The following is a 25,460-nucleotide window of genomic DNA, read 5'->3' on the forward strand; positions in this document are numbered from 1 at the left end:
AAGAAGGAGAAAGAATAAAAAAAAAGGAAAAAAGAGGAGGAGGAGGAGGAGGCAGCAAGGAAGAGGGGGCAACAGTAGACATTTCCATCCAAGTTGAACCAATTCCAAGATTAAAATTTCTGAATAGGGGGCAAGAGACACCCAGAGAGACCTGCACTACTTGGGATATTAATAATGAGACTCGCAACTGTACTGGGAGTGGAAAAAAAAAGGGGAAAAAAATAACAGTAATCAATTTCCTGATGACTCCTTGTGTTTGTGATTTTCTGGGTTGATTGATTTGTTGACAATATTTATTATGGTTGTATTTTTGGGGGGGTTTTATGGTGAGGTAAGAGGTGTGATGATGTACTGTATGTGTGTGTGTGTGTGTGTGTGTGTGTGTGTGTGTGTGTGTGTGTGTGTGTGTGTGTGTGTGTGTGTGTGTGTGTGTGTGTGTGTGTGTGTGTGTGTGTGTGTGTGTGTGTGTGTGTGTGTGTGGCCATAGTGTGATACTGCTTTCATAATTCTAAAGGCTCACAAGTCTACTGTATTTATGAAAACCTACAACTTAATGGTCAAAAAAATATCTATCTGTTTGTGTATGTATCTATCCATCAGTCTGTAAAATAAATAACAAGGTACTTGATTCAAAAGTTACCTAATTAGAAACGCTTGACTAAAAGTATGTCATTTTTTCTCTCTCTCTTTTTTCTCTCAGCCTCTTGAAATAGCAAATCATCTTAAAATTGCATGATACTCAAAATATATTTGCTCATGGAGGCAGAACAGCTTTCCGGGAACGTAAAAATAAGGAGACTCAGGCCGTGAAAATGTGAATGAGAGAGTAAGGATGTCAGACGCAATGATTATAATGATGACGACAACGATGATGATGATGATGATGATGATGATGAAATATGGACGTGGCAGTAGGGACATCACACAGAATGAATGTAATGATGATAATAATGATGATAATGAAATATGGAGCATGCGACAAACACAAGTTTCCATAAATGTGCATGTAATATCTATAAAATCTAAGACCAACAAATACAACAAACAAAAACAACTAAATCACACTTAAGCTTCCATAAAAAAATAAATAAATAAAAATAAAAAAAATCTACATCACACTTATTCTTCCTCACACAAATAATAAAAGGCCAAACTAAATCAAACTTAATCCACCTTACACAAATAAAAAAAAAAAAAAAAAAAAAATCCTAAATCACACTAGAAAAAAAAAAAAAAAAAAAAAAAAAAAAGTACCCACACCTATTCTCCCTTACTCTCTTCAAACACTAAGTCAGGTTATCATGGAGCTTAACATTTTCCCTTCCGCCTCCCACTCCCAATCTGCACGGAAAAGTCACCCTTATGTTCTTTCTGAATAAGAGCAACAATATTCAACACAATAATCCTTCACGTAAACTGACATGATTCTAATTTCCTTGATAACATGCTAGTCTCTCTTTATTTTAAGCTAAACTAAACTAATACCTCTTTATACAGCACACACTACCTCTCCTTCCTTCCACAATCACTATATTAAGAGAAGACACTTAATTTCACTGTGAAGACTTAATTTCACTCTCTCTCTCTCTCTCTCTCTCTCTCTCTCTCTCTCTCTCTCTCTCTCTCTCTCTCTCTCTCTCTCTCTCTCTATGCAAGTGACACACAATCCAGCACCCACAGCAAGCATTATACTCCCCCTCCCTCTGATAAAGTTGCGAGCAGGGAGCACCAGAACCAGACATGCAGAGAGTAATGGGTGATTTCGTTAATTTTCCATGTTATGTGCCCATCCAGTACATGTGAATGGGGAGTTTGGATGAGGAAAAATGCACACAATAGCTGCTACAGGTCCTCCCCATGACCCATAGAGATATATGATGCTATAGAGCTCAATTAGTGCTCAATTCATCAACAATATGCAGGGAGAATGTCAATAATTACTTTTTATCCAATATGTGTATAAATATTTTGCAGTTTTCTACATTTTGCATTTCCTTTTCTCTCTCTAGGCCACCATGTGTAAGACTGCCAGTTTGATGTATAGATATATACTGTATTTCTAAGAGATTATTAGTGATCTTTACGAGATTATTAGACGCAACCTAACTCCCTGGCAAGTCTTGTATTGCTGCAGCTGTGGAGTTTTAGCATGTATATGATTAAAAACTACATTATAATTACTCCTGTGGTTAGTAAAAGACACATTATTCATTTTAAAAGAAGACTGGGAGGGATAAGAAATGTGCTTTGAAATTACAGGCACAGTACATATTTACTGATGACAGCTCTTGTGTGCACTGCATCTATAACTTTGGCCACTGTGCTGATTAATGTAAAGCTAAGGAAAGAGCACAGGTACACAAAGCCAGTTCCTTAAAATACAAGTACTGCTCTTCACATTCCCTTTTTTAGCATTTAGGTAAACACTGAGTCCTCCACCCTTCAGTACAAGACTTCCTCTGACTCTGTTTATCTTACATGTGAAAATAATAAGCAGTGATACTTGCCACTAAAAGGAAACTCACATTTTTTTTCCTCCCTTTCCCCCCTCCCATATCCTAAACATAGCCTGGACTGACCACTCATATCTCTTAAGCGGCAGGCACACCCAAGCACACCTCAGAGTAACTATATGCATGTATGTATGTATGTATGTATGTATGTAGCATGTGTTTCAGACCATGTGGTTGGGTGTTGGTGGCTGTGTGAGCTTATGTTTTGCGGCTGCCAGGGTGAGTGTGTTGACAGAGCAGGATTAGAATAAGAAATGAGATGCAAATGATTAGCTGTGTGTGTGTGTGTGTGTGTGTGTGTGTGTGTGTGTGTGTGTGTGTGTGTGTGTGTGTGTGTGTGTGTGTGTGTGTGTGTGTGTGTGTGTGTGTGTGTGTGTGTGTGTGTACTCAATTCTCGATCAAGTAAAAATTATTATTAGTCTGTTATTCTCGTTATTCTCTTTACTCACACATATAAGCACATACACACACAAACACAAACCCTCCTATTCACACACACAAACATATCCTTCCAATCTCTTTCTCTCTCTCTCACACACACACACACACACACACACACACACACACACACACACACACACACCAAACAAAACCATTCCAAACACTACGTACATCACAAGAAGAAAAAAAAACACAGCAACAAACATATACAATTTACACACACAAATCCAGAGTCACCCAGTTTTTACTGAGCCATTATCTGATGAGGTACCACCCACTCCCTGTCAGGCAGGCGGGGAATGGAGACAAGGCAACACACGTACAGCACAGAGGAGGTGAAGTTTTGTGAATTCCTACGGTACAATGTATACAATGTATGCAGCTGATCAGGGAAGTGTCTTGTGAGTCAGCTTGTCCCCATGTGTCTCTGTGACAAGCCAGTGACTAAGCCATCCATGTATTATTGTTGTGTAGTGATACATATCTATAAATGCTAACTTAAGTGTTTATTGACTTTTAATTCTTTTATTGCTAGAATGTTTCCAATTATCACCTAAACTTTTTATATTTATTTTCATCCATTTAAATAATTATGTAAGCTAGTGATGACAAATTTAATGTCCTATTAGCCTACCTCTTTTTTGTGTTCAGGCAATTATATTTTTTGCAATGCTCTGAATGCTAACAAGGGCTGACCACCACAGTCAAGCTGCTAAACTGACTAACATGTCTCGTGTTCTACACATTCCTCTCATACTACAAGTGTGTGTTTTACAGCTGCTCACATTGTGCTTGTGCTGCATGCCTACAGACACCAGCTGAGGCATTTACTGACCTAAAGCTAAACTGTGTACACTCTCTTTGAACAAAAGTATATTTCATAACATTCTTGTGATGTATGTCACTTAGTACTGAACATCAAACAAAGATCCTTACACAAAATTCAAAATTTCAACCACAACTGCTTCAAGTATGTAAGTGCACGGATGCAATCAGCAACACCATCCCCAGTCTCTGCAAAGGACACCAATCAAACAAATTTCACCTCAAAAACAAATTGTAAACTGAAGCCAGACACCTCAAGACGTCACTAAAGAATCAAAGGAACTGTTACATAAGCTTGTCTTCAAACAGAATCAATATCTTCTGTCAATAGTATGTCACATGTCCCTTTCATGTGCATCTAAGACACCAATCATCCTAGACATCGACAACCCCCTGAGGGAGACGAACACTCGGCTACACACAGACGCAGACAAAAGATGAGAGGGAAAGAAACAGGACAAAGCTTTCTTTCATACAGGAACATTTGAGGAAAGAAACTGCAATAAAGACATCTAATGGGATCAATAAACTGGCAAGTGTTCATAACAAGCTCTGTAATCAAAGAGAGATGATGAAGTGGCTGAGTGAAAGCCAGTGATCACAACTTTGAATTTCCAGTAATGTTGCTTGTTCTTTCCAGTCTTTCATCAAATTATTTACAGATCATCTTCATTTTATCTGTCATTTACAGTAATTAACTTTGCTGGTTGGATCAGATGAATGGGATAACACAGGGGATGACCAACACACCTATAACCTGATAATATACAGCATAATAAAGATATCACATATTCAAGGCAACTTCTATGATCAAGTACACATTTTACAGTGACTTTCCTCTTTCACACGTCAAATCCAGTCCACAATATAGAGACACACACTGTGCTAAGAATAGATCCCAATGCTTCCCACCACACATCCAAACATCTCTCAGGGCCTGTCAGGGGACTGCTACTTGACCCTCCTGCACCATATGGCTCCACAGGGACTCAGCCCAGCATCCTACCATCCTCACTTCTCATGCTGCTGCTCTAATGAATGCCGACACTGTGATAATGCTTCCCTTCATCATGCACATCACCCCTCACCACTGAGTCTGGGAGGCCTGCTACTTGGCACAGCATCTTTAGGTACGCTTCTTATATACTTTTGTGTGGTTCTGATAGCATGTTAATGAACAGCCTGTGTGGGGTGTTAATGAAATGTTGTGACTACATTTTTATGACATATTGTTGATATCAAAAGTAGATCTTGTCCCATGATTAGAGAGAGAGAGAGAGAGAGAGAGAGAGAGAGAGAGAGAGAGAGAGAGAGAGAGAGAGAGAGAGAGAGAGAGAGAGAGAGAGAGAGAGAGAGAGAGAGAGAGAGAGAGAGAGAGAGCAAAAGTAAATACCATAAATAAAGTAATTCCTTTCCTGCTTCAAGTGCAACAACAACTATAACACTTAAGTTTGAAATTAGACTTCAGAGACTAACTGAGCCAAGCACCTCCACAAACCATAAACTGATCCACAGAAGTGCGAGTTCCCTGGAGGACGTCACAATGCAACAAATACTTCATAAACTGACAATTTTTCTTCCCAATGATTTCCACAAGCACAAATGTACTTGCAAACTTACTCCTGGTGGTCTTGACAAGTAAGAATATCAGATAAGAACATAAATAATGGCTAATATATAAGCAATTTTCCTGAATAGTCAGTTCTTAATGAGATGCATCATGAATAACAGCCTTGTCACTTATGCTGACAAATGAGCTTACTGCAACCAAGAGAAGTCACATCCACCTCACACCGGTAGACCAAACCATATTTTCTGGCAAATAACTTCCTTTACTTCACTGTTAACCTTTACCATCACATGCAAACTTAATGTTTGGCAGGAAAGAATAAATGACTAATTTTTGAAATGTATTAATCTCTCTGGCTTCTCCAGTAGTTCAGAAACAATAACCATTATCAAATGACAAGTGATTCATGAATGAAGAGTGATGCTGCCACACTGCAGTGGAATACACCATCACATCCAGCATGGTGTTCACCAAAACAAAGGGATGAGACATATCTGAAGGATGGCAAGCATCTTACAAATGGGTGACGTGGAAATTCAGATGCTGTGTCAGACCACAGCTGCATGAACACCACACTGCAGCAAGCATGGTGAGGCCCAGCACAAGCAATACAGCAGCAGGCACCACCCCCAAGGAAGCCTTGCCTCAAACAAAGAACCACCCGCCCTCAACCCTACCCCCCCGCCCTGAACCAGGGAGGAAGGAGTGGGGGCAGACGGATGCCAAGGATGCCAACAGTACCTGTGTGGTGTAGGGGTGCGCCGCAAGGTCCACGGCGTCCTGCACCAGCCTCTCCTTCAGCAGGCCGCTCAGCTGCGTGTGTGGCAGACGGACAAGTTCTGCTCGCCCGGCCTCATAGGCGTCCAGGTACCTGGCGGGGGTGTTGGAGGAAGCCACGGGAAGCGTGACGGGGACGGGAGGGTCACCCGGAGTGGAGGCGGTGGAGCCTGAGCCCCGGGAGGAGCGGGAGGAACGGCCCCGCGATCCACTGGAGTTACGCAGGGAAGAGTGGTCGCGGGAGGCCAGCTGAGCCTCCTCCACCGTGAAGTAGACAGAGGCGGCGCCCTCCTCCCGCAGCAGCAGCACAGCATTGAGCAGGGAGGTCCTGTGCCCCGGGTTCACCACACCGATGGCGTCCAGGTCGGGGGCACCGATCTGTTTGCAGATCTCCAGGTCATCGTAGCCGTTGTCGATGAAAGAATCGGCGTACTGCTCCAGCTGGAGGGACCTGAGCCACTCCTCCACTATGGTCTCCTCCATCTCCATTAGTGGACCCCGCCAGCACTAACACCGTGAACTCATTTCATTAAGGGCGCCCCGGAGGTGTTGGCACGCGCCTACCCCACGCACCACTTGACACTTGACTGTTTACACCGCGGGCTGCTGCTGCGCCTCCCTCCTCAAGCCACCAACAGATGGCTCCACCCAGACACCTGACTCACGCCCCCACCACGCGCACCACATACATTTTGCACATTCGTATAAATATTATCCATACTTGACACTTATATTAGACTTGGTGCATTATTCCAGTGCCTTGCCATTATACTACTGGACCTGTCATTTTGTCTGGTGCTGTTTGCTTTATGATCCCTTTCATCCGTGTTACTACGTGCTATTTTTAACTTGAAACATTTATTCTGGTATGCATGGGTCATTCATAAATAATTGTATGTATTTCGCTGTTAATAAAACAACTTTTCAGGCCTAAGTTTTAGCTAAAATAAATTAGAATTAATGACAAAATGGTTTGACCTCTATTTCGGATATTAAAATAAAAGTAAGCTCCCAAGTTGTAAATATATGTGGAAGAAAATAAATTGACTCTATTTGATCTCTGGTTGTCATATCCGACTAACATTACATCAGTCAGCATCAATAATGACCCGTGATTTCATCAGAAAGAAAATCTTGCCATCATCAGCTGTCATTTTAAATCCGAGTTTCATATTGTAAAACAAGAAACAAAAATCACTTAATAATAGTGTACTATAACATAATAAGTGTGTTTTTATGTGATCATAATTTTATTTAGACTGAATAAACATACACAATACTGAAAAATAAAATAATGTCAATATTTTGGGCTGGTTGTGGAGAGGACGAGCGGCCGGCAGCGTGAGTGCCTTGTGTCAGTGTGCACGTCTCCCAGCTGTGTCCTGTACCTTGCCCTGCCGGGACTGCAGCCTTCTCACTATGACCAACGAAAACGTACCCAGGTAAGCCATACAGGGTTACCTTGCGTCCGTGTGAAGGTAAATTTGCCTGTAAGTACAGTGTGGCCCAATGTGCTCAGCGGTGGCCAGACTTTATCATAAAGCAGCAGGTGAAGGTGCAGGTGGTATTAGGACGGTCTTCCTGTCGTGCCATTCATGACTCCTTTTGTTCAGCCCACCAGGTATCAGGAGCATTAGTAGTTTTTTTTTTACCTGTAATTAATTAACGCAGCACTAAACAATTTCCTGGATTTAGCAATCCACATGTCAGTGTACTGCATGAACCCAGGGGATGCCTTTGGTCTCCGCGTCTTATCAGTCAAGGATTCTCTCGTGCATTCTACCACGTCTCATGTTTCATATTGGCCATACATTTCTTCCTTTGCATCATGCTATTTAGATTGCTCCCATTAAGTTTCAAGATACTATCATGTACTTTGGAATTTTAAGACTCAATAACTGGAATAACCAAAGACTTTACAACATTTGCACATTACATAATACCTGCAACATTAATAATGTTCACTGCCTTTCCCTTCCTGCAGCTCGGGGGATGGGCCTAGTAAGAATGCCTTGAAGAAGGCTCAGAAGGCTGCAGAAAAGGCAGCCAAGAAGGCAGAGCACAAAGCCCAGAATGCAGCAGCAAGAGGTGTAAGTTGTTATTCTTTTTGCATTGCCTCTCCATCTCTTCATTCTATGGTTTGTCAGTTGTGGCTCATAAGGAAGTTAATTCAGTTAAAAAAAATTTGTATGTGATCTCATAGCATCTCCATAACAAACCAGTGTGATTGCTAAACAGACCTGGAGCCATTTTTTGTTATGACTTGATAAATGTCCTGTCATCAGATTATGCCACCAACAAATTACCTCTGCATTCCAGGACTCATACATTTTTTTCTACCCATTTGTCTGCGTTTGACTTGATAATTATGATTATGCAGGATACAGAGGAAGGTGAAGGAGAGGACTGTTCCAAGGACCTGTATGGAAACTTGCCCATGAACAGGAGCCAAGAGAAGCGGCCGGTCACTCACATACCTCTCAAAGATATTGGCCGCAACCTTTCCAACCAAACAGTTACTGTCCGGGCTCGCCTCCACACCAGCCGCGGCAAAGGTACAGTACCCACACTGCCAGTATCCTTGCAGGACCAATAGCATATTGTACATACCTGTGTTATTATCAAAACTGCTTGACTAATTTATTTATATGCCTCATTCCAGGGAAGCAAGTATTTTTTGTTCTCCGAAGCCAAGCCAGCACAGTACAATGTGTACTTTGTGTTGGAGAGAAGGTGTCCAAACAGATGGTCAAGTTTGTCTGCAACATCACCAAAGAGAGCATCATTGATGTAGAGGGCAAGGTCAGTACTGTTGATATGGCTATAAATAAAGAACTGATCAGAAATAGGACTTTGTATTGTTCAGTAAATTTTTATCTGTAATACCATTCTCAGCTCTGCTTCTACTTGCACAGGGCCTTTGACTATAAGTTTTCAGTTTTATAAAAAGAAAATAATATTTACATGTTGTGTGGATCAGATTGTGGCCACAGACCAGAAGGTGGAGTCCTGCAGCATCCAGGACGTTGAGCTTCACGCCACAAAGGTGTTTGTTGTCTCTGCCTCCTTACCGCGACTTCCACTTCAGGTGAGGCCATTGGTTTTATTGATATTGCTGTCTGATTGGCATAATGTGGATTGACCTAGAACTCATTAATTTTAAACTTTAACACACTGACAATAACATACTTGAATGTGTCATCAGATTGAGGATGCAATGCGACCTGAAGATGATGACCCCGAGGGCCTACAGATTAAGGTCAACCAAGACACAAGGCTGGACAATCGCATCCTTGACCTGCGCACCCCTACCAATCAGGCCATATTCAGGCTGGAGGCTGGAGTCTGCCATCTCTTCAGAGAAGCTCTTAGGGCTCAGAACTTTGTAGAGGTTATGACCCCCAAGCTTATATCTGCTGCCTCAGAGGGTGGTGCAAATGTCTTTGGCATGAGGTATTTTGACAAAGATGCATTTTTGGCACAAAGTCCACAGTTGTACAAGCAGATGGCCATTGCTGGTGACTTTGGCAAAGTCTTCACCATAGGACCCGTCTTCCGTGCAGAGAACTCCAACACGCACCGTCACCTGACAGAGTTTGTGGGGCTGGACTTGGAGATGGCCTTCACCCACCACTACCATGAGGCACTCAACACCATTGGAAACATGTTCACCGAGATTTTCCGAGGCCTGCGTGACAATTATGCAGATGAGATTGCAGCAGTAAACAAGCAGTTCCCAGCAGAGCCCTTCAAGTTTCTGGATCCCCCATTGATTCTTGAGTATAGAGAGGGTGTGGCCATGCTGAAGGAGGCTGGCATTGAGATGGAGGAGACAGAGGACTTGAGCACCCCCAATGAGAAATTCCTTGGGCGGCTGGTGAAGGCAAAGTACGACACAGACTTTTACATCCTGGACAAGTTCCCTCTGGCAGTGAGGCCATTCTATACCATGCCAGACCCCAGTGACCCCAAGTGGAGCAATTCCTATGACATGTTTATGCGTGGAGAAGAGATCCTGTCTGGAGCACAGCGAATACACGATGCAGAGTTCCTAGTGGAGAGAGCCAATGCACACAACATCCCCATTCACACCATCCAGTCCTACATAGATTCCTTCAAGTATGGATGTCCACCCCATGCTGGAGGGGGAATTGGGCTGGAGCGAGTCACCATGCTATACCTTGGCCTGGACAACATCAGGAAGTCATCCATGTTTCCTCGTGATCCCAAGAGGCTCACACCCTAGACTCGTTTGTTCCTCCAGGTTTTTTGAGTTAGTTACTCTGATTTCAATTTAATTTTCTAAGGTACTTATCATAGGTGTGTGAGGACACATTTAGGGAAACTTACATCCTTTTCAATATTTATATCCCTGAATGCTCCTCACATTCAGACCTACCAAGTATTGAGCACTAGTTTATGGTGTAACTCCTTTCAAGAACATCCCAAACTGCTCACATAATGGTAATCAAGACTTAATGGCCTCCATCACCACATGATTGATGAGTAGGTAGACTGGAGTCACCACAATGGGATTTGTGAGCAAAAAACTGTATTAGTCAGTCTGGACATTTCTTATGACAAGCACATTGTTAAATATATGTTGAATGTATTTATACATTTTATAAATTAAGAATGACCTAAACATTTTATGAGGAGGATGGATGAATGAGACATACTGTAAGTGCCTCACAAGATGATTGACACATGCTGGTGTTGACTTATCTTTCTTCTCTGCTTTGATTAATTTAATGTGTACAAAATAATTTTTCCTGTGAGAATGAACATCAATTTACCAAACACCGAGCGAGTGCTCAAGTGGCTTCCTACATAAACTATTTTGTTTTTAAATTTTGTATTGCATCCTTAACATTCCAATAACAAAAACTGGAAAACTAGCAAAATATACTCTAATTGGTACAGTCATGGTCAGAAGTCCAATAACCAGCCATACTTGGCATTTCATCTCTCCCCTCAATCTCAACTGTTCAGATTTGTTCACATTTCCCCACACAACCTGACAACTGACAGTGAGGGAAAACAGTGGAAGGTGTTGCAGATTATCTGATCACTGACCATGACTACATATCACAGTCCTGTCAAGGTGAGACAGAAGGTTGCAGCTTTGCCTCCTCAAAAGGAATTGACAGTAAGTTGGTAAGCTTGGCAGGGATGCTGCAGCTCAAACTGACGAAACTCAAGGGCGCATTTGTTGCGTTCTTCTAGGTACCCTACCTCATGGTACAACCGAGCCTGTCAGGAGAATCATTATTCCTAGATGACAGAAAAATTAGGCTAAGTTTCAATAGCTTCTATAACAAACAAGGTGAGTGTAATCAGTGCTGACTTACAGGTGCCTTTGAAAATTTAAGCTAAGTTAGGTATCACTAGCATTGATATGTAATGAAAATTTAAGCTAAGTTAGGTATCACTAGCATTGATATGTAATGAATATTTAAGCTAAGTTAGGTATCACTAGCATTGATATGTAATGAATAAGGTAAGAATGATTAATCACTTTTGGTACTTTCACATCAGTAATTTATATCAACTATAAGATGGAGACACAACAATGAACTTAACCTCATTAAAAAACTTTATCAGACACACTGCCATATCTAAGTGACATATGGCTGCTGTTATCTGAAACACGAGTATTATTATCTTATCATGTAAAAGAAGAGCAAGGGAAACCCAATGATAACCAAAGTGAAAGACTGACCTTGAAGTAGAGTGTCTCCCGCACCTTGTGGTATGCTCGCACCTTCATGAACAACTTGTGTACCAGATCAAGGGAGACTGCCACCTCCAGCACTTTTCCAGTCCTCTCCTTGCCCTTGGCCTGGGTCACCTAAAAGCACACACACTTAAAATTCAATGTTTCATAAAGTTTACAATATTAGCAAATGTCCTGAATATATTTGCATTTCATATTTAAGAGTTGAGCCACAGCTAATTCTGTTTAACTCATGATTTTAACAACTGATACACTCCTTAACAGTAAAGAATACATTACTATCATAGCTATAGTACCTTTCCTACATAATTACAAGTTTAACAACATAACTAGAAACATTTAATGACACTTCTTCAGATGTGAGTCATTCGTGTGAAAAAAGTATACAGGATATGCAGGTGCTGCTCTGACTAACCTGTAGTTTGGCTTCCACCAGCCTGGCCCGAGCCTGGTCATACACTGACCCTCCAGTCAGCACAGTGCCCAAGCCAGCCATGACACTCGCCTCAGCTTCCCGCAGCAGTCCTAGCTGGAGCTGTAAGGAAAGCCTGACCCATTAGTGTCTGGTGGATAGTCAATCACTCATAAGATGGTCACATAAAGTGTAATCCAACACCAATCTGACATATGAATATATCTTATATGTATATATGATAACAATATTATACAAAGTGTTCAAATTTTAATAATACAGAAAATTATCATCTAATAAAATTTTAGAAGTTAAAAAATAAGAAAATGGGACTTACAGCAAGATACTACCCATATAAACAAAACAGGCTTTTAGGAAACATAATTGATGGGAAATACCGTGATATCCTGTCAAAGTCTCACCTGCACATTGGCGGTGTGGAGGTGAGTGATGGCTGCAAGGTAAGTGAGGTGGTGATTGTGTGCAGTGGACAGAGCCTCCACCAGGATGGGGAGAGCCACAGCACATGCTCCTCCTGCCACACATGCACAGCTCTCCATCAGCAACACTTGCACTCGCAGCTCACCCACCACCTGTGGGTCCTTCCTCAACTCCCCCAGCAGCTGCCACGCCTCCGTCAGCTGACCCTTGGCTATCAGCAGCTCACTCTGCCTGCATAACTCACAAATGTTAGCAACAAGACATTAATGCATCTTTGACTGAAATAATACTATTTTAATGTAGCCTGCAGTCCCAGGGTGCTGCTGTACTGAACTGCTGGCACCACACAAAAAAAAAAATTATTTGTGTAAATGATTGTGGCAAAAATTAACAAGTGAAAGTAAGTCTAGAGGCCTACCTAAGCTTGGCTTCAGTCGGGTGAGTGGTGGCCATGCTGGTGATGGCTGTCTGTGCCTCCGTCCAGCGGCCCTGATGCAGCAGATCCACCACACTGATGTAGGCCTGTGTGAACATCCAGGTGGAGGAGTGCTGCCCGTGTGCTGGGAACCTCTGGCGGGCATGCTGCAGTACCTCCCCTGCCAGCTGGTAGTCTCCCTGCACCACATACAAAGGTGACCACATGAGAATTGAAGCTGTGACCTGTTATGGTGTTCCATTTAGTCTCATGGTCTTTAGATGTGTAACCAGAATCATAAAATTAAGAGAATAGGAGCTTACCAAGTTTGATAATCCTATAGCAATATTGCACACAGCAGAACAGGTGGGCTGAGCTGAGTAGAAGGTGGAAGGACTGGTGGGGTGGTGCGTGTTGAGGTGGAGGAGGAGCTGGGAGGCCAGGCTGGTCATGGTAGACACTCCCCAGTTAGCCCACAGTGCAGCACGCAGGGCCCAGGCTCCATGTTGTAAGGACACCAGGCTGTGCTTACAGTTCAGGGCCTCAGCTCGCACTATGCTCTGGAAATAAAGTTGCAATCATAAGTAATGTCTCTGATATATTCTGTCTCCACCACCATATCCAGAACTCAGAAGGGGAGAATCCTGGATAGGTAAACAATTCTTTAGGTGAGAAATGTATCAAATTCATTACCACAAGGTGCACCACTAACTGTCCTGCAGCAGAACCTGAACATCAACAGGAAAGACTCACCTGCAGGAGGGTTGATGGGGGCGTCTTGGTGTACGAGAGCTGTGTTGCATGGTTGAGACGCCCTAGGGAGCTCAAGTAACTCAGGGATAACTCACAGCTCTTCACCATTGACCGCTTCATTAGCTGCGCCTGGAAATGATGTGGTTGCTTTTACTTATCAAGGATTCACACAAACAACTGGCTCAGTCAAACAGTCAATCCAACAACTATTTTGACTAAATGTTTTATGCATGAGCTGAACATCAATAAGCAATTACTACTAATCAAACCACTATTGTTAACTTCAGTACAAGGGCTATGGGTACTAACCTTGTGTATGGGGGAGAGAGTGTACAGCCAGGACAAGGCATGCTGCAGACACACATGGTCACTGACCTCCTGGGCCAAACGTATTGCCTCCTTCAGCACAAACAACCCTGCCTTCCTGCCAACCAGATATCCAAGGGGTCATTTCTAACACCACATAAATCAACTGGTGTCAAGATTCTCAAGTAGTGACACTATCTTCACTAATTTGTGCTTACTTCTTGAATAATGAAAGCAATGTACAGGTGAACTACAACTTACAGATGACTTGCATTCCTACATATCTGTATACACTTTAATAATCAAAGTCAGCTGCAGTAAAAGCAATCTCCTCACTTGTGGCCAAAATGTGCATGCAGAGCCGCCAGGTTCATGGCTGCGTATCGGAAGCCACGGCTCTGGTCCTCCACCCTTCCAGGCTCTCGGGGAGTCAGCTGGCCGTCATAGGTGCGCAGCAGGCTGTGGACTGCCCCGGAGAACTCCTTCACCCGCAGACAGTTCAGGTAGCTCAGGTAGTGCTGGGGAGAGCACAGAAACATGATACATAATTTCCTGATCCCTTTCATGCTCACCCTTCCTTCTCTCACATTTGCAAAGGATCATACAGGTTTCTTCCCAAACATGTCTCTCTCATATCTCTGTTTCCAAGCATGCACATTGTAAAACCAGTAAGACAACTATGGGGATAAAAATGGAAGCTCCACATACAGCCTCAGCCATATCCGGGTTCTGCTTCACCAGTTGTTTGATCTTGGTTTGCAGCAGATGGGGAGAGAGTGCTGCTGTCTCATTGAACTGCAGGAGGGATGTCTGCTGGCTGATGAAAAGCTCTGCCTGCTGCCTGGTGCTATGGCCAGCTTGTGCCTCCACCTCCCTGCCAAAGAATTCATTATCAAATCTAAAATAGTAATTTTTTTCTTTCCTCAAATGCTTGTACTAAATGACAGGTCAATTTTGTAAAAGAATCTAAAATATATCACCATTGTTATACTATTACCTTTAACAATTTAGTTCCTTATTCAGAGTTAGATTCACAATCTTAAAAATTTAAGAATCCTGAGTCAAGTGGAAAATTTATAAAACAATGGGCACAAAAAAAAATATAAATGATGGACAAGACAATAAAGAATATGATACTTCAAAAAAACATTCAAGAGGAAATGCATACTAGCAACATTACTTAGTCCGTTCACTGCAATATTAAGTAATGTATGAAACCTTTATAAGCATCTACAAGAAAGGGGATTAAAAAGTACAGATTTTGCAGTTTCTAGCCAGGTTAATGATTGGAAATGGCCGTAGAACAAATAAAGATGTCTCAGAGTGGTCACTGATTAAAGAAAGATGTGCCAAAAAGCTGTGGAAAAATTAACAGAAACAGAAATAAGTGTGCTGTGGCCATACCTGGGATGTGATGGGTGTGCCAGGAGTGGAGGATAAACAGGTGGAGGGGCAGCGGTGGCAGTAGAGGTGGCAGGCGGAGGGTCACATAAGGAGCTCAGTGCCATGACTTCACTTGTGCATGCAGTGATGTCTCCTCTCCTACCTCCACTCTCACCACCCTCCTGCTCCACCTCATCATCCTCTTCATCCTCCTCCTCTCTCGTCTCCTCCATTAGATCTTCCATCTTGGCATCAGAATCTGTGTCATCTACAATGTTGGACTCTTCTGCTGACATCTGATTGAAGGAAGCAATGCCTGGTTACATAAGCTCCTTTCTTCTTTTCATTTGACATATCAAGGAATAAATCAGCAATTCTATAACTCTATAAACAATAATAAATCTACAACTTCATATTTATAGATACTCTCTTCTGTGCCAGCCTTTCTCATGCATACTTCTATCTATAAACATTATCTCATAATCACAGGTTTCTTATGAGAACTCTGGGATGCTACTTGCCTGCAGGTCAGGGAGCTGGTGTGGTGGACTGGTGTAACACTCCTCATAGTAGGCTCGGAAACGCTGGTACAGGGATGTCACCTGAGAGAAGCTCAGCCGCCGGAAGGACAAGTTCAGGCGCCGTAAGTAAAGACCTGCAGTGTGGCAATGGACGTCAGGCAGATAATGAAGGGGAATGAGATTAAGGTAGGTTAGATCAGGTGATACAAGAGTCTTTCTGCAGTAAATTGTAATTATGAATGATATTTCCGAAGATCATATTTACTTTAAGTGAGTACCATGAAACCATTATGAATACAGGAATGGATAAATGACAAGTGATCATAAACATAAGTTTTAATCAATATGTCCAAGTTACTTATACTTACAAAGGTCTACCATGATTTACAATGGTTTACTGAGCACATGGACACCATCACCAACTTGTACTCACCCACCACACTAGTCCACAGGCAGGGAAAAGACTCCATCCGCATCTGGTCCTGCACAGAGAACTTTTCCACTGCATCAAATAAGGTGAGGAGACTGTCAATTCCATTGCAATACATCTGCAACATAAGAAAAGTGGTGCAATACATTAATCTCTCTCTCTCTCTCTCTCTCTCTCTCTCTCTCTCTCTCTCTCTCTCTCTCTCTCTCTCTCTCTCTCTCTCTCTCTCTCTCTCTCTCTCCCTCTCTTTCACACACACACACACACACACACACACACACACACACACACACACACACACACATACACACACACACACACATGCTCATGCTCTCTTTTAACTGACCAAGAGGCACCTTATTTCTTAAACAGAATTGTTCTTAGATACTGAAAGAGGTATGGCTGGTCAGACTCACCTCATGGAGAGCAGTCATGAAGGAAGTGACATGGAGAGGCAGAAGTGGAGCAGCCTCAAGCATCTGCAGCAACTCCGACAGCACCAGGTCACCTCCCTGTGGAACATCAAGTATCATCCATCTCAAAAAAAAAAAAAATAATAATAATAAATAAATAAATAAAAATAAATAAATAAATAAATAGATAACTAAAGTAAATAAACAAGTAAAAAATTACCAATGTAAATTGATAAGTAAATGAATAAATAAATAAAATTATGAAAAAAAAAAAAAAATTCGTCATGAAATTTAAAGGATAGAGCTTGGTGAAAATTTATGTCACTTTCTATCTTGTCTTGATCCTCACCTGCACCAAACGGACGGTGAGAAGACAGGTGGCCTTGCGCTCTGCCGGGCTTACTTCCACATCATCAACTTCTCCCTCTGATGAAAAGAAAAAGATGGTAACACAAGATCATCTGAACTAATAAAGGGCCGGGTAACAAGAACACTTTTATTTAGTGATAAATCCCAATTAAACAAGTCTTATGGCTACACACAAAATTGGCAGAACCACAACTTATATATACAACCCAACATAACTTAGTACAACCAAATTATTTCTAGAGTGTTGTGTATTGTTGAAAAATGAAAGTTACTCTGAAATATGTGAAGTCTTGCCATATACAATTTCATAGTCTAAGTTCAGCCTCCACCCTGGATGCGCAACATAAAAATAATGGATATTAAGGAAATAATGTTAACCTACTAATTTTAAGGCAATAATTATTTATTTCTGTACGAAAAATTACGCATTTTCAAATCATAATCACCTCAGTGAGGTCAGAAGTCAAATAAAAGAACTGAGTTAATATAAATGTAATGAATTAACCTGGTGAAAACGCTGTTGTTGTACTATTATCTGTAATCATCACACATTGGCAGTACCTGAAGGGCGGGGGTCCCAGTACTTGAGTCTCAGCTTTGCATATTTCTCTATGAAGAGTATGATAGAGATGCTGTGAGGGGTGACCACGTCCTTCTCCCTCCGTGATGAGCCTCCGTACAGGGGCGATATGGTCTGGCCTATCATGGCTGGCCACTGAAGTTAGGTTAGTCAATGTACACAGGTTCCTTCCTGCACTCTAACTACTGAAAAAAAAGGGAAAAAAAAACATAGTTCAGTTGGGATAGGTTAAGTTTGGTTATGAACAGTTTCCTTCCGCACCTAAGCAACTGAAAGGAAAGTATATGCCAGCTAAATCTTAATCAACTAATTCCTCGCGAGCATAGGATAATCTTACCAACAGCGGCTCCTCATGAAGCAGCTAAATTATGCGCATATGCTGAAGAACCAAAGTTTAACATTTGACACTCAAAGAAACCAATGTTTACACCGCCGCCGCGGGAACAAGGTGCCGTTGCAAAGATCGAAATATCGACATAGAACTTAAAATAATAATAAACTATCACATAGAAATATATTAAATAAATAAATAAATTATTAATAATGTGAAATAATCAAAAGGCTGACTGGAAATGCAACAAAGAAAACAAATGGCAAATGATACAGCGCAAGGAGCTTGAAAAAAAAGGCTGTTTTTTTTTTTTTTTTTTTTTTTTTTTTTTTATTTAAACATCTGCTTCCTCGAGCATGTTGACAAAGTCCATGATGATTAAACCTCGAAGAATGAAGTGATGAGGAGGAAGAGACAGATGAGTGACATAACGGACTGTTTGGAGGCTGGGTGGGTAGGCGGGAGTGGGGGAGAGGTAGCCTTCCTACTCTCGTGACTGCCAGACGCCAGTCATCTGTATTGTGTTGATCCAAGGTAGAGCAGAACGGACCACCTCTTGGAGATTTTGAGTATGTAAATCATTTCTTTCCCCGTGCATGTGTCTGCTGAATCTCATACCTTCATAGCTACCTAGAATATGTCTCCACCCGTCATTGGCACTCCCCTATCATCTCTGGCCCGTGGCGGTGGGCTGGTGCTATGACCCATATAGGCTGCGGGTAGCTACTATGCAACCGGTGTTTAGTCACGTAGTACTGGCAGACACGCCGAGCTAAGATATTCCTTTAAGCTGGACGATAAAGACGAAACACCATCACCACTGTTTCATTACAAGAATAGAATACAGAGGTGGTGGTCCCCAGTCTCTCGCTCGATTCTCTTCAGTCATAATACAGCATGTAGGGGGATATTCCTCCTACCCAGCCGTACCCAGCTCCATAAGGAGAATTTTGTTATGCTATATCACTCATAATCATTCATAGCGCAAGGATTGTGTCTGTTGCATATAGATAAACTTCGTGGAAATTAATAATGGGTGTGAATCCTGTATAATCACATGCAGTAGATTAGAAATAAGGAAATATTTGTTGTATATATATATATATATATTCTTTAACGTATCAGTATTTTAAATGTGGCGCCAGTCATCAATATCAATCGCACATCAGTTATTAAATATCCACACCTACCTGTCAAATGTAGGCACCCATATAATATGTTGCATTTTGTTGAGGGTATTAAGATCTCACCGCATTCTCAAACATCCTACCAAGACTACTATTAAATGGCTCTAGTGGGAGTTATTTAGACTTTCAAGTGCATTTTTACGACTCCAGTAATAGTTTAACAAAGTTTCTGCAGAGAGAGAGAGAGAGAGAGAGAGAGAGAGAGAGAGAGAGAGAGAGAGAGAGAGAATGTGTGTCATTAAACCAACTCCGTAACCTTTGAAAATTGCTTTTGTGAGAATATAAAGCGTTTCAAAGCTTAAGGCAAGAGTTACTTAGCATTCCCTTTCATAGCAAGGAACGATGAGATTGCTGTGGAGGGACTGTTAATTATTTTCAACGTAAGTAGGAAGCAAATAGCTGAGTACGAAGAACGGATGTGGTGTAGAAGCCGTAGTGAATATTGATTGCGTGTGTAATTGCATGGAGGGAATAAATAAGAACGGGAGCACAAGTGTAATTGCATACTAAAATTAACATCTAGTGACGTCACCATTGTATTTAGAACTTTGGTGGTGATGATGATGATGATGATGATGATGATGATGATGATGATGATGATGAAGACGATGATAATGATAACAACAACAACAACAACAACAACAGGTAAGACGAGATGAGGCAAGAGTTAACGTGATCTGAGCTAAACCTGTTATATAAATTGTTGTCGTTGTTGTTGTTGTTGTTGTTATTATTATTATTATTATTATTATTATTATTATTATTACTACCGTCACCATCATCATCATCACCATATATTTTCTGTATATTCCCCTCAGTGTGTTGATACTGTTGATGATTGTGCTGTTTTATTTATATATTTATTTATCTATTTACCTATTTATTTGATTAAACCCAATACCAGATACTAGGTGGTCAGTTTTCGACGCATGGCTATGTGTGTGTGTGTGTGTGTGTGTGTGTGTGTGTGTGTGTGTGTGTGTGTGTGTGTGTGTGTGCTTTGTTCGGTGCCTGACCTTGCTTGCTAATTTAAACTATGTTAGGCTTACCTAGAAGAGAGAGAGAGAGAGAGAGAGAGAGAGAGAGAGAGAGAGAGAGAGAGAGAGAGAGAGAGAGAGAGAGAGAAATTCTTCGTGCGTGACTTGCCATCAGAAAAAAGAAAAAAAAAGTCACACGCACCATGACGTTTCTTCCTTCTTTCCTTCTTTTCATCTCTTTTCTCTCCCTTTCTTCTTTCTCTCTCCATTCCTCCTTCATTTTCGTTGCCTCCACATAATCTTGACTACAGGCATGCATGTGCCCTCACTCACACACATTGTTAACCTCTCTCTCTCTCCTCTCTCTCTCTCCTCTCTCTCTCTCTCCTCCTCTCTCTCTCTCTCTCTCTCTCTCTCTCTCTCTCTCTCTCTCTCTCTCTCTCTCTCTCTCTCACTTGACTCACTTGACTCTCATTTCCTTATCCATTATATTCATTTGTATTTCGTTTCATCCTCGACTATTTTATTTTTCGTTTATATTTCTTCAGTGTTTATTTCTTATTTTTCTTTCTCTTCTTTCTCTCTTACATCATTTCATGGTCACGTATTCTCTCTCTCTCTCTCTCTCTCTCTCTCTCTCTCTCTCTCTCTCTCTCTCTCTCTCTCTCTCTCTCTCTCTCTCTCTCGTCACGTCTTTATAAAAAATACCAAGTCACTCTTTTGTTTCCTTCCTCCTTTTCTTTCGTTCTTTTCTCATGTTATTCTAGTTTAACTTTACCTTCACTTTTTCTTATTAACTCATACATATTTTCATATTATTCATTCTATTATCTGCTTGCAGTCAATATTTATCTACCTATTTCTTTCTCTTTCGTCACCGTTTTATTTCTTCCCTCTTCCGTCAAAACTTCTTTCTTCTCACTAATTCATCCATATTCATCCACCCCCCACTCTCTCTTTTTCTACTGTTCATAATCTTATCTATTGTTCTTTCGCCTTCCTCGTGCTTCTCTCAGTCACATTTCTACTTTGCTTCGTTTGCCACGTATCCACTCATCCATCCACCCAAAGCGCGCCACTATCACACGCAGGTACCAGTCAAGATCTTCCCAGTTGCTCTCCTTTCCTCACTGATGCCTCTAATTTTACACTATTTATCTCTTCACCCGCTCAAAGTCTCCCGTCAGTCACGTTTTCTGTTCCCCCTCGCCAGTCCAAATATAATAGTTTCCCGTTTTTTCTTTATTTGTCTGTATCAGTTTTCTTCCCTCCGGTTTTCTTGTATAATCTTTGGTTTTTCCTCCTCCTCGTTCTCCTTCCTCTATTTTTCTACTCTTATCCTTGTATCCTTGGCCTTATTCTTATTTCAGTCTCTCGTTCATATCCGGTTTTTCTCTTTTGATCTTATCCTTGGTATCCTCTCGCGTCCTACTCCTCATCCTCTTCACACCACCCTCTTTCATCCTTTCTCCTCACTTCTTACACAACAAAAATCCCGGGAAAAAAATGCAACAATAACTTTCCCTTTGAGTCAAACAAGCATCCTCCTTACCTGTCATAATGTTTGGGTCAAGTTGGACTATCTTCGTCGTACATTTCAGTAACATTGTCGTACATTTACTATTTTTCTTATTTTAGGTGGTTAGGAGTAAAGACAATAGAAAGAAAACTTGTCTAGGGATTTGAGAGATAGATAAATAGATAGATACAGATAGATAGATAGATAGATAGATAGAGAGAGAGAGAGAGAGAGAGAGAGAGAGAGAGAGAGAGAGAGAGAGAGAGAGAGAGAGAGAGAGAGAGAGAGATTTGCTACGGTCTTGCAAGAATTGCATTAACATGATTTCTGATTTTCACGCTCACGTCTCTCTCTCTCTCTCTCTCTCTCTCTGTGGCTTTTCTATTGTCCTTGTGTCATTCTTATCCACTAGAGTTCGTTTAGAGAGAGAGAGAGAGAGAGAGAGAGAGAGAGAGAGAGAGAGAGAGAGAGAGAGAGAGAGAGAGAGAGAGGACGAGAGTATACGTCACTCTCACGAGTTATTATTATTAGCTATTATCTATCGTTTATTTTTAATCTCTCTCTCTCTCTCTCTCTCTCTCTCTCTCTCTCTCTCTCTCTCTCTCTCTCTCTCTCTCTCTCTCTCTTCCTCCTCCTCTTCCTTCTCTTTCATCCTACTTCTCACGGCCTCCATCTTTCTCCTCTTCTTTCCTCCACCACCACCACCACCACCACCACCACCACGTACCTGTCACAGTAACAGCAATCTCCGCCCGTGCGAGGCCCACCATGTTCCCCGCCGTGCATCCGTACATGCCGCCGTCCTCCCAGCGCACCTCAGACACCTACAGCGTGCCATTGCCGTACAGCTTCACCCTGTAGCACGTAAACAAACACACGTACATGTAATGCCTTCCACGTACATACTTGAGCACAAGATGTATGTGTGTATGTATGTATATGTACGTAAATATTGGATTATGTTGATTATAAAGACAGCTTGCGTCATGTGACTTGCATTATCTTAAGCAAATATCGAAAAAATACTCCCCACAAGAGACATGTTTACTTAAGCAGAAACTTGTGGTCATCCTTCTCGTCTTGTCTTTCCTTCTTGGTACACCATCCAGTAAAGTTCCCTTTCTTTTAGCACTGGTGGTGGTGGTGGTGGTGGTGGTGATGTGTCTTGGTATGGTAATGGCAGTAGTAGTAGTAGTAGTAGTAGTAGTTGCGGATGTAAGAGGTGTAGATAAACAAAGAGACAGATAGATCGGTGGCAAACAGACAGACAGACAGACAGACAGACAGACAGACAGACAGACAGACAGACAGTATATTGACCACAAATTCACGGATATAAAGAGCATATCGCAAACATAATTACAAATATGAATATACGTATAAAAATAATATAAACAACTACAGAAACAGCATGAGTAGAAGTTAAGGAGGAGGAGGAGGAGGAGGAGGAGGAGGAGGAGGAGGACGAGGGGCAGGTATTCCCATTCTCACCTGTTATTCTCACGTCAGGTGATAACAGATGATATCACATCCTGCTTACTCTCCTGAAGTCTTCTTGTTTTTCAGTAATTCTGTTTGTTTCTCTCTCTCTCTCTCTCTCTCTCTCTCTCTCTCTTCTCTCTCTCTCTCTCTCTCTCTCTCTCTCTCTCTCTCTCTCTCTCTCTCCTGCTCCCTTCCCGTCGCCAGCAGCATCGTGACGTGGGATGTACGGGAGAAGTGACGTAATTTTCCCAGAGTACCGTGGCTTGAGCTGTTCCACCCGTGACTCTCCGCACGGTATCCTTTAAAACCAGAAAGTCCCACAGGAGTCCCCATATGTAATGCATGGCCTGGGAAGACGGGATAATGTTCCGAGGCGCAAACTAACTTCCCATTGTGATACGTTGAGCTTTTGATGGGTATAAGTAGATATTGTAAGACTTAAAAATGTTTTCGCCATATTTTACCAATTTTTACTTATCCACGTCTTAATTCATCCACTTACAATTATCCTTATGAATTGTGAACGCTTCGACTTAACATTAAATTAAACATGTCTTCTCCGTCTCTATCGTATCTATCCATACCTTTCAGTTCCATCTATCTTATCCACTAATTATCATACATACCACTGTTTCCCATCTATTTTATCCACATAAATACATACTACGTAATCAGATTCACCTGTTTAATCCACCTGTAGTCATCCGTGTCACTCAAATTAGTCTGTCTTATCCAGTACATATATCCATGCGACTCAAATCCATCTTCTTAATCCATCTATATCCATACTATTCACTCCCACCTGTTTTATCCAGCTATATTCATCCATGTTACTCAAATCCACCTACTTAATCACCTCCATCCATCCATACCAATCAAAACCATCTTTACTCATCCACATCTATACCACACATTTCCAACAATTTTATCCACCTACATCCACCTGCAACACCCTCAGAGCCACACCAAACCATGCAGTACAATCCACATCCGCTCCACACGCTCTTCCACCCACCCAACAAACCACAGCTGTTCCCTTTGCCCTCTGTTCCTCATCCACATCACATCTGACCTTTCAAAGACACACAAGTTACACTGTCTGTCTCTCCTTTGGATCTCCACCTCCCTATTCACTTCAATTCCTCGTAATTGATTTCTACAGTATTTTTTTGTAACTTCTTTCATTTAGTTTGTATATTGAAAGTTCTCATGTTCAGCTTTTTTTTTTTTTTTTTTTGTGTGTGTGTGTGTGTGTGTTTGCATGTAGTAGCGAGTGTTAGCGAGTTGGAAGAGGAAGCAGAGCAGAAGGAGGAGGATTATAGCATAGTGGGGGAGTAGGAAGAAGTAGAACAGGAGGAGAAGGAATAGGGCGGGAATGGGGAGAAGGAAGAGGACGGGAATGGGGACGATTAGAAAGAGGAAGAATAGAATAAAAAAAAAAATCGGACAATGACGATGATGAGGGAAACAGGAGGGGAAGAAGATGAAGAATAGTAGGAGAACGAGGGAGAAGATGAGTTGAACAAGATAGGAAAATCAAAACACACAAAAAAGAAGGCAGCGAGAACTACCTAAGTGGAGGAGAAAGAACAAAAATTGAAGAGGTAGAGTACAGCAACACCCCTTCACAATCCTTCAAGGACCCTGGCAGATGGATAAAGAGATACCAGGACAAAGGGAAAGGTTAGGCCAGTGATTAGGTGAGGACTGTGACGCAGGCTTTGTGTTGACTTAGGACGGGCCATTCTGTGTTTACCGGAGGGACGGATATGAGTACAGTTTCGTCTCCGCCGCGCTCACCAAGGGAACCAACCGCCCAGTCTTGTGAGGTAAAGAGACAGTATTGTAAACATTACTAAAATAGGTTTAAATGATTTTTATAGGCGAAAATGAAGTATAGGCAGTAGATCTGAGTGTAGTTGCTCAAGAGTTGCTCAAAGGAACCATCCGCTCAGTCTTGAGAGTTAAAGACTATTATAATTGTTACTGAATAGGTCTAGATGATTTTACTGATTTCACTGCGACAAAATAAAGCACCGGCACTAAATTTGAACTCATTTATTGAAGAGGTGTTCAAA

At 41.7% G+C, this 25,460-nt stretch overlaps 3 protein-coding genes across 7 annotated transcripts in view; 1 reads left to right on the forward strand and 2 right to left on the reverse strand.

The window, feature by feature from the left end:
* Positions 1–6,843, reverse strand: part of LOC135114773 (uncharacterized) — a 51,484-nt gene extending 44,641 nt beyond the window's left edge. For 2 of the 3 annotated variants that reach the window (XM_064030841.1, XM_064030840.1), the window contains exon 1: positions 6,091–6,842. In XM_064030841.1, coding sequence (XP_063886911.1) covers positions 6,091–6,615 — 525 coding nt within the window. In that variant the 5' untranslated portion in view covers positions 6,616–6,842. Of the gene's footprint in view, positions 1–6,090 lie in introns of all 3 variants that reach the window. The other variant, XM_064030839.1, reaches the window with a different exon arrangement.
* A 564-nt stretch (positions 6,844–7,407) lies between these two features.
* On the forward strand, positions 7,408–10,977 carry LOC135114772 (aspartate--tRNA ligase, cytoplasmic-like). Its single transcript, XM_064030838.1, has 6 exons — positions 7,408–7,568; positions 8,111–8,216; positions 8,507–8,681; positions 8,789–8,928; positions 9,107–9,214; positions 9,332–10,977. Exons 1-6 carry the CDS (start codon positions 7,546–7,548, stop codon positions 10,370–10,372), a joined length of 1,593 nt encoding a protein of 530 aa, XP_063886908.1. The 5' UTR covers positions 7,408–7,545; the 3' UTR covers positions 10,373–10,977.
* LOC135114769 (anaphase-promoting complex subunit 5-like) lies at positions 10,682–22,914 on the reverse strand. 3 transcript variants are annotated; one of them, XM_064030832.1, is made up of 17 exons: positions 22,628–22,914; positions 17,868–18,071; positions 17,287–17,363; positions 16,941–17,036; positions 16,528–16,642; positions 16,095–16,228; positions 15,595–15,869; positions 14,899–15,064; positions 14,527–14,708; positions 14,194–14,308; positions 13,885–14,013; positions 13,455–13,691; positions 13,135–13,331; positions 12,698–12,947; positions 12,279–12,398; positions 11,849–11,977; positions 10,682–11,379 (listed from the first exon to the last, which is right to left on the reverse strand). In XM_064030832.1, the coding sequence occupies exons 2-17, from the start codon at positions 18,010–18,012 to the stop codon at positions 11,260–11,262; spliced, it is 2,487 nt and encodes an 828-aa protein (XP_063886902.1). In that variant the 5' UTR covers positions 18,013–18,071; positions 22,628–22,914; the 3' UTR covers positions 10,682–11,259. The 3 variants fall into 3 exon arrangements, with proteins under 3 accessions (XP_063886902.1, XP_063886900.1, XP_063886901.1); XM_064030830.1 differs by lacking the exon at positions 22,628–22,914 and adding an exon at positions 18,224–18,354; XM_064030831.1 differs by lacking the exon at positions 22,628–22,914 and adding an exon at positions 18,224–18,339 and having other exon boundaries at positions 17,868–18,068.
* Positions 22,915–25,460: the final 2,546 nt, after the last annotated feature.

Source organism: Scylla paramamosain, chromosome 28, assembly GCF_035594125.1.
Source record: "Scylla paramamosain isolate STU-SP2022 chromosome 28, ASM3559412v1, whole genome shotgun sequence".
In the NCBI taxonomy this organism is placed as follows: Eukaryota; Metazoa; Arthropoda; class Malacostraca; order Decapoda; family Portunidae; genus Scylla; species Scylla paramamosain.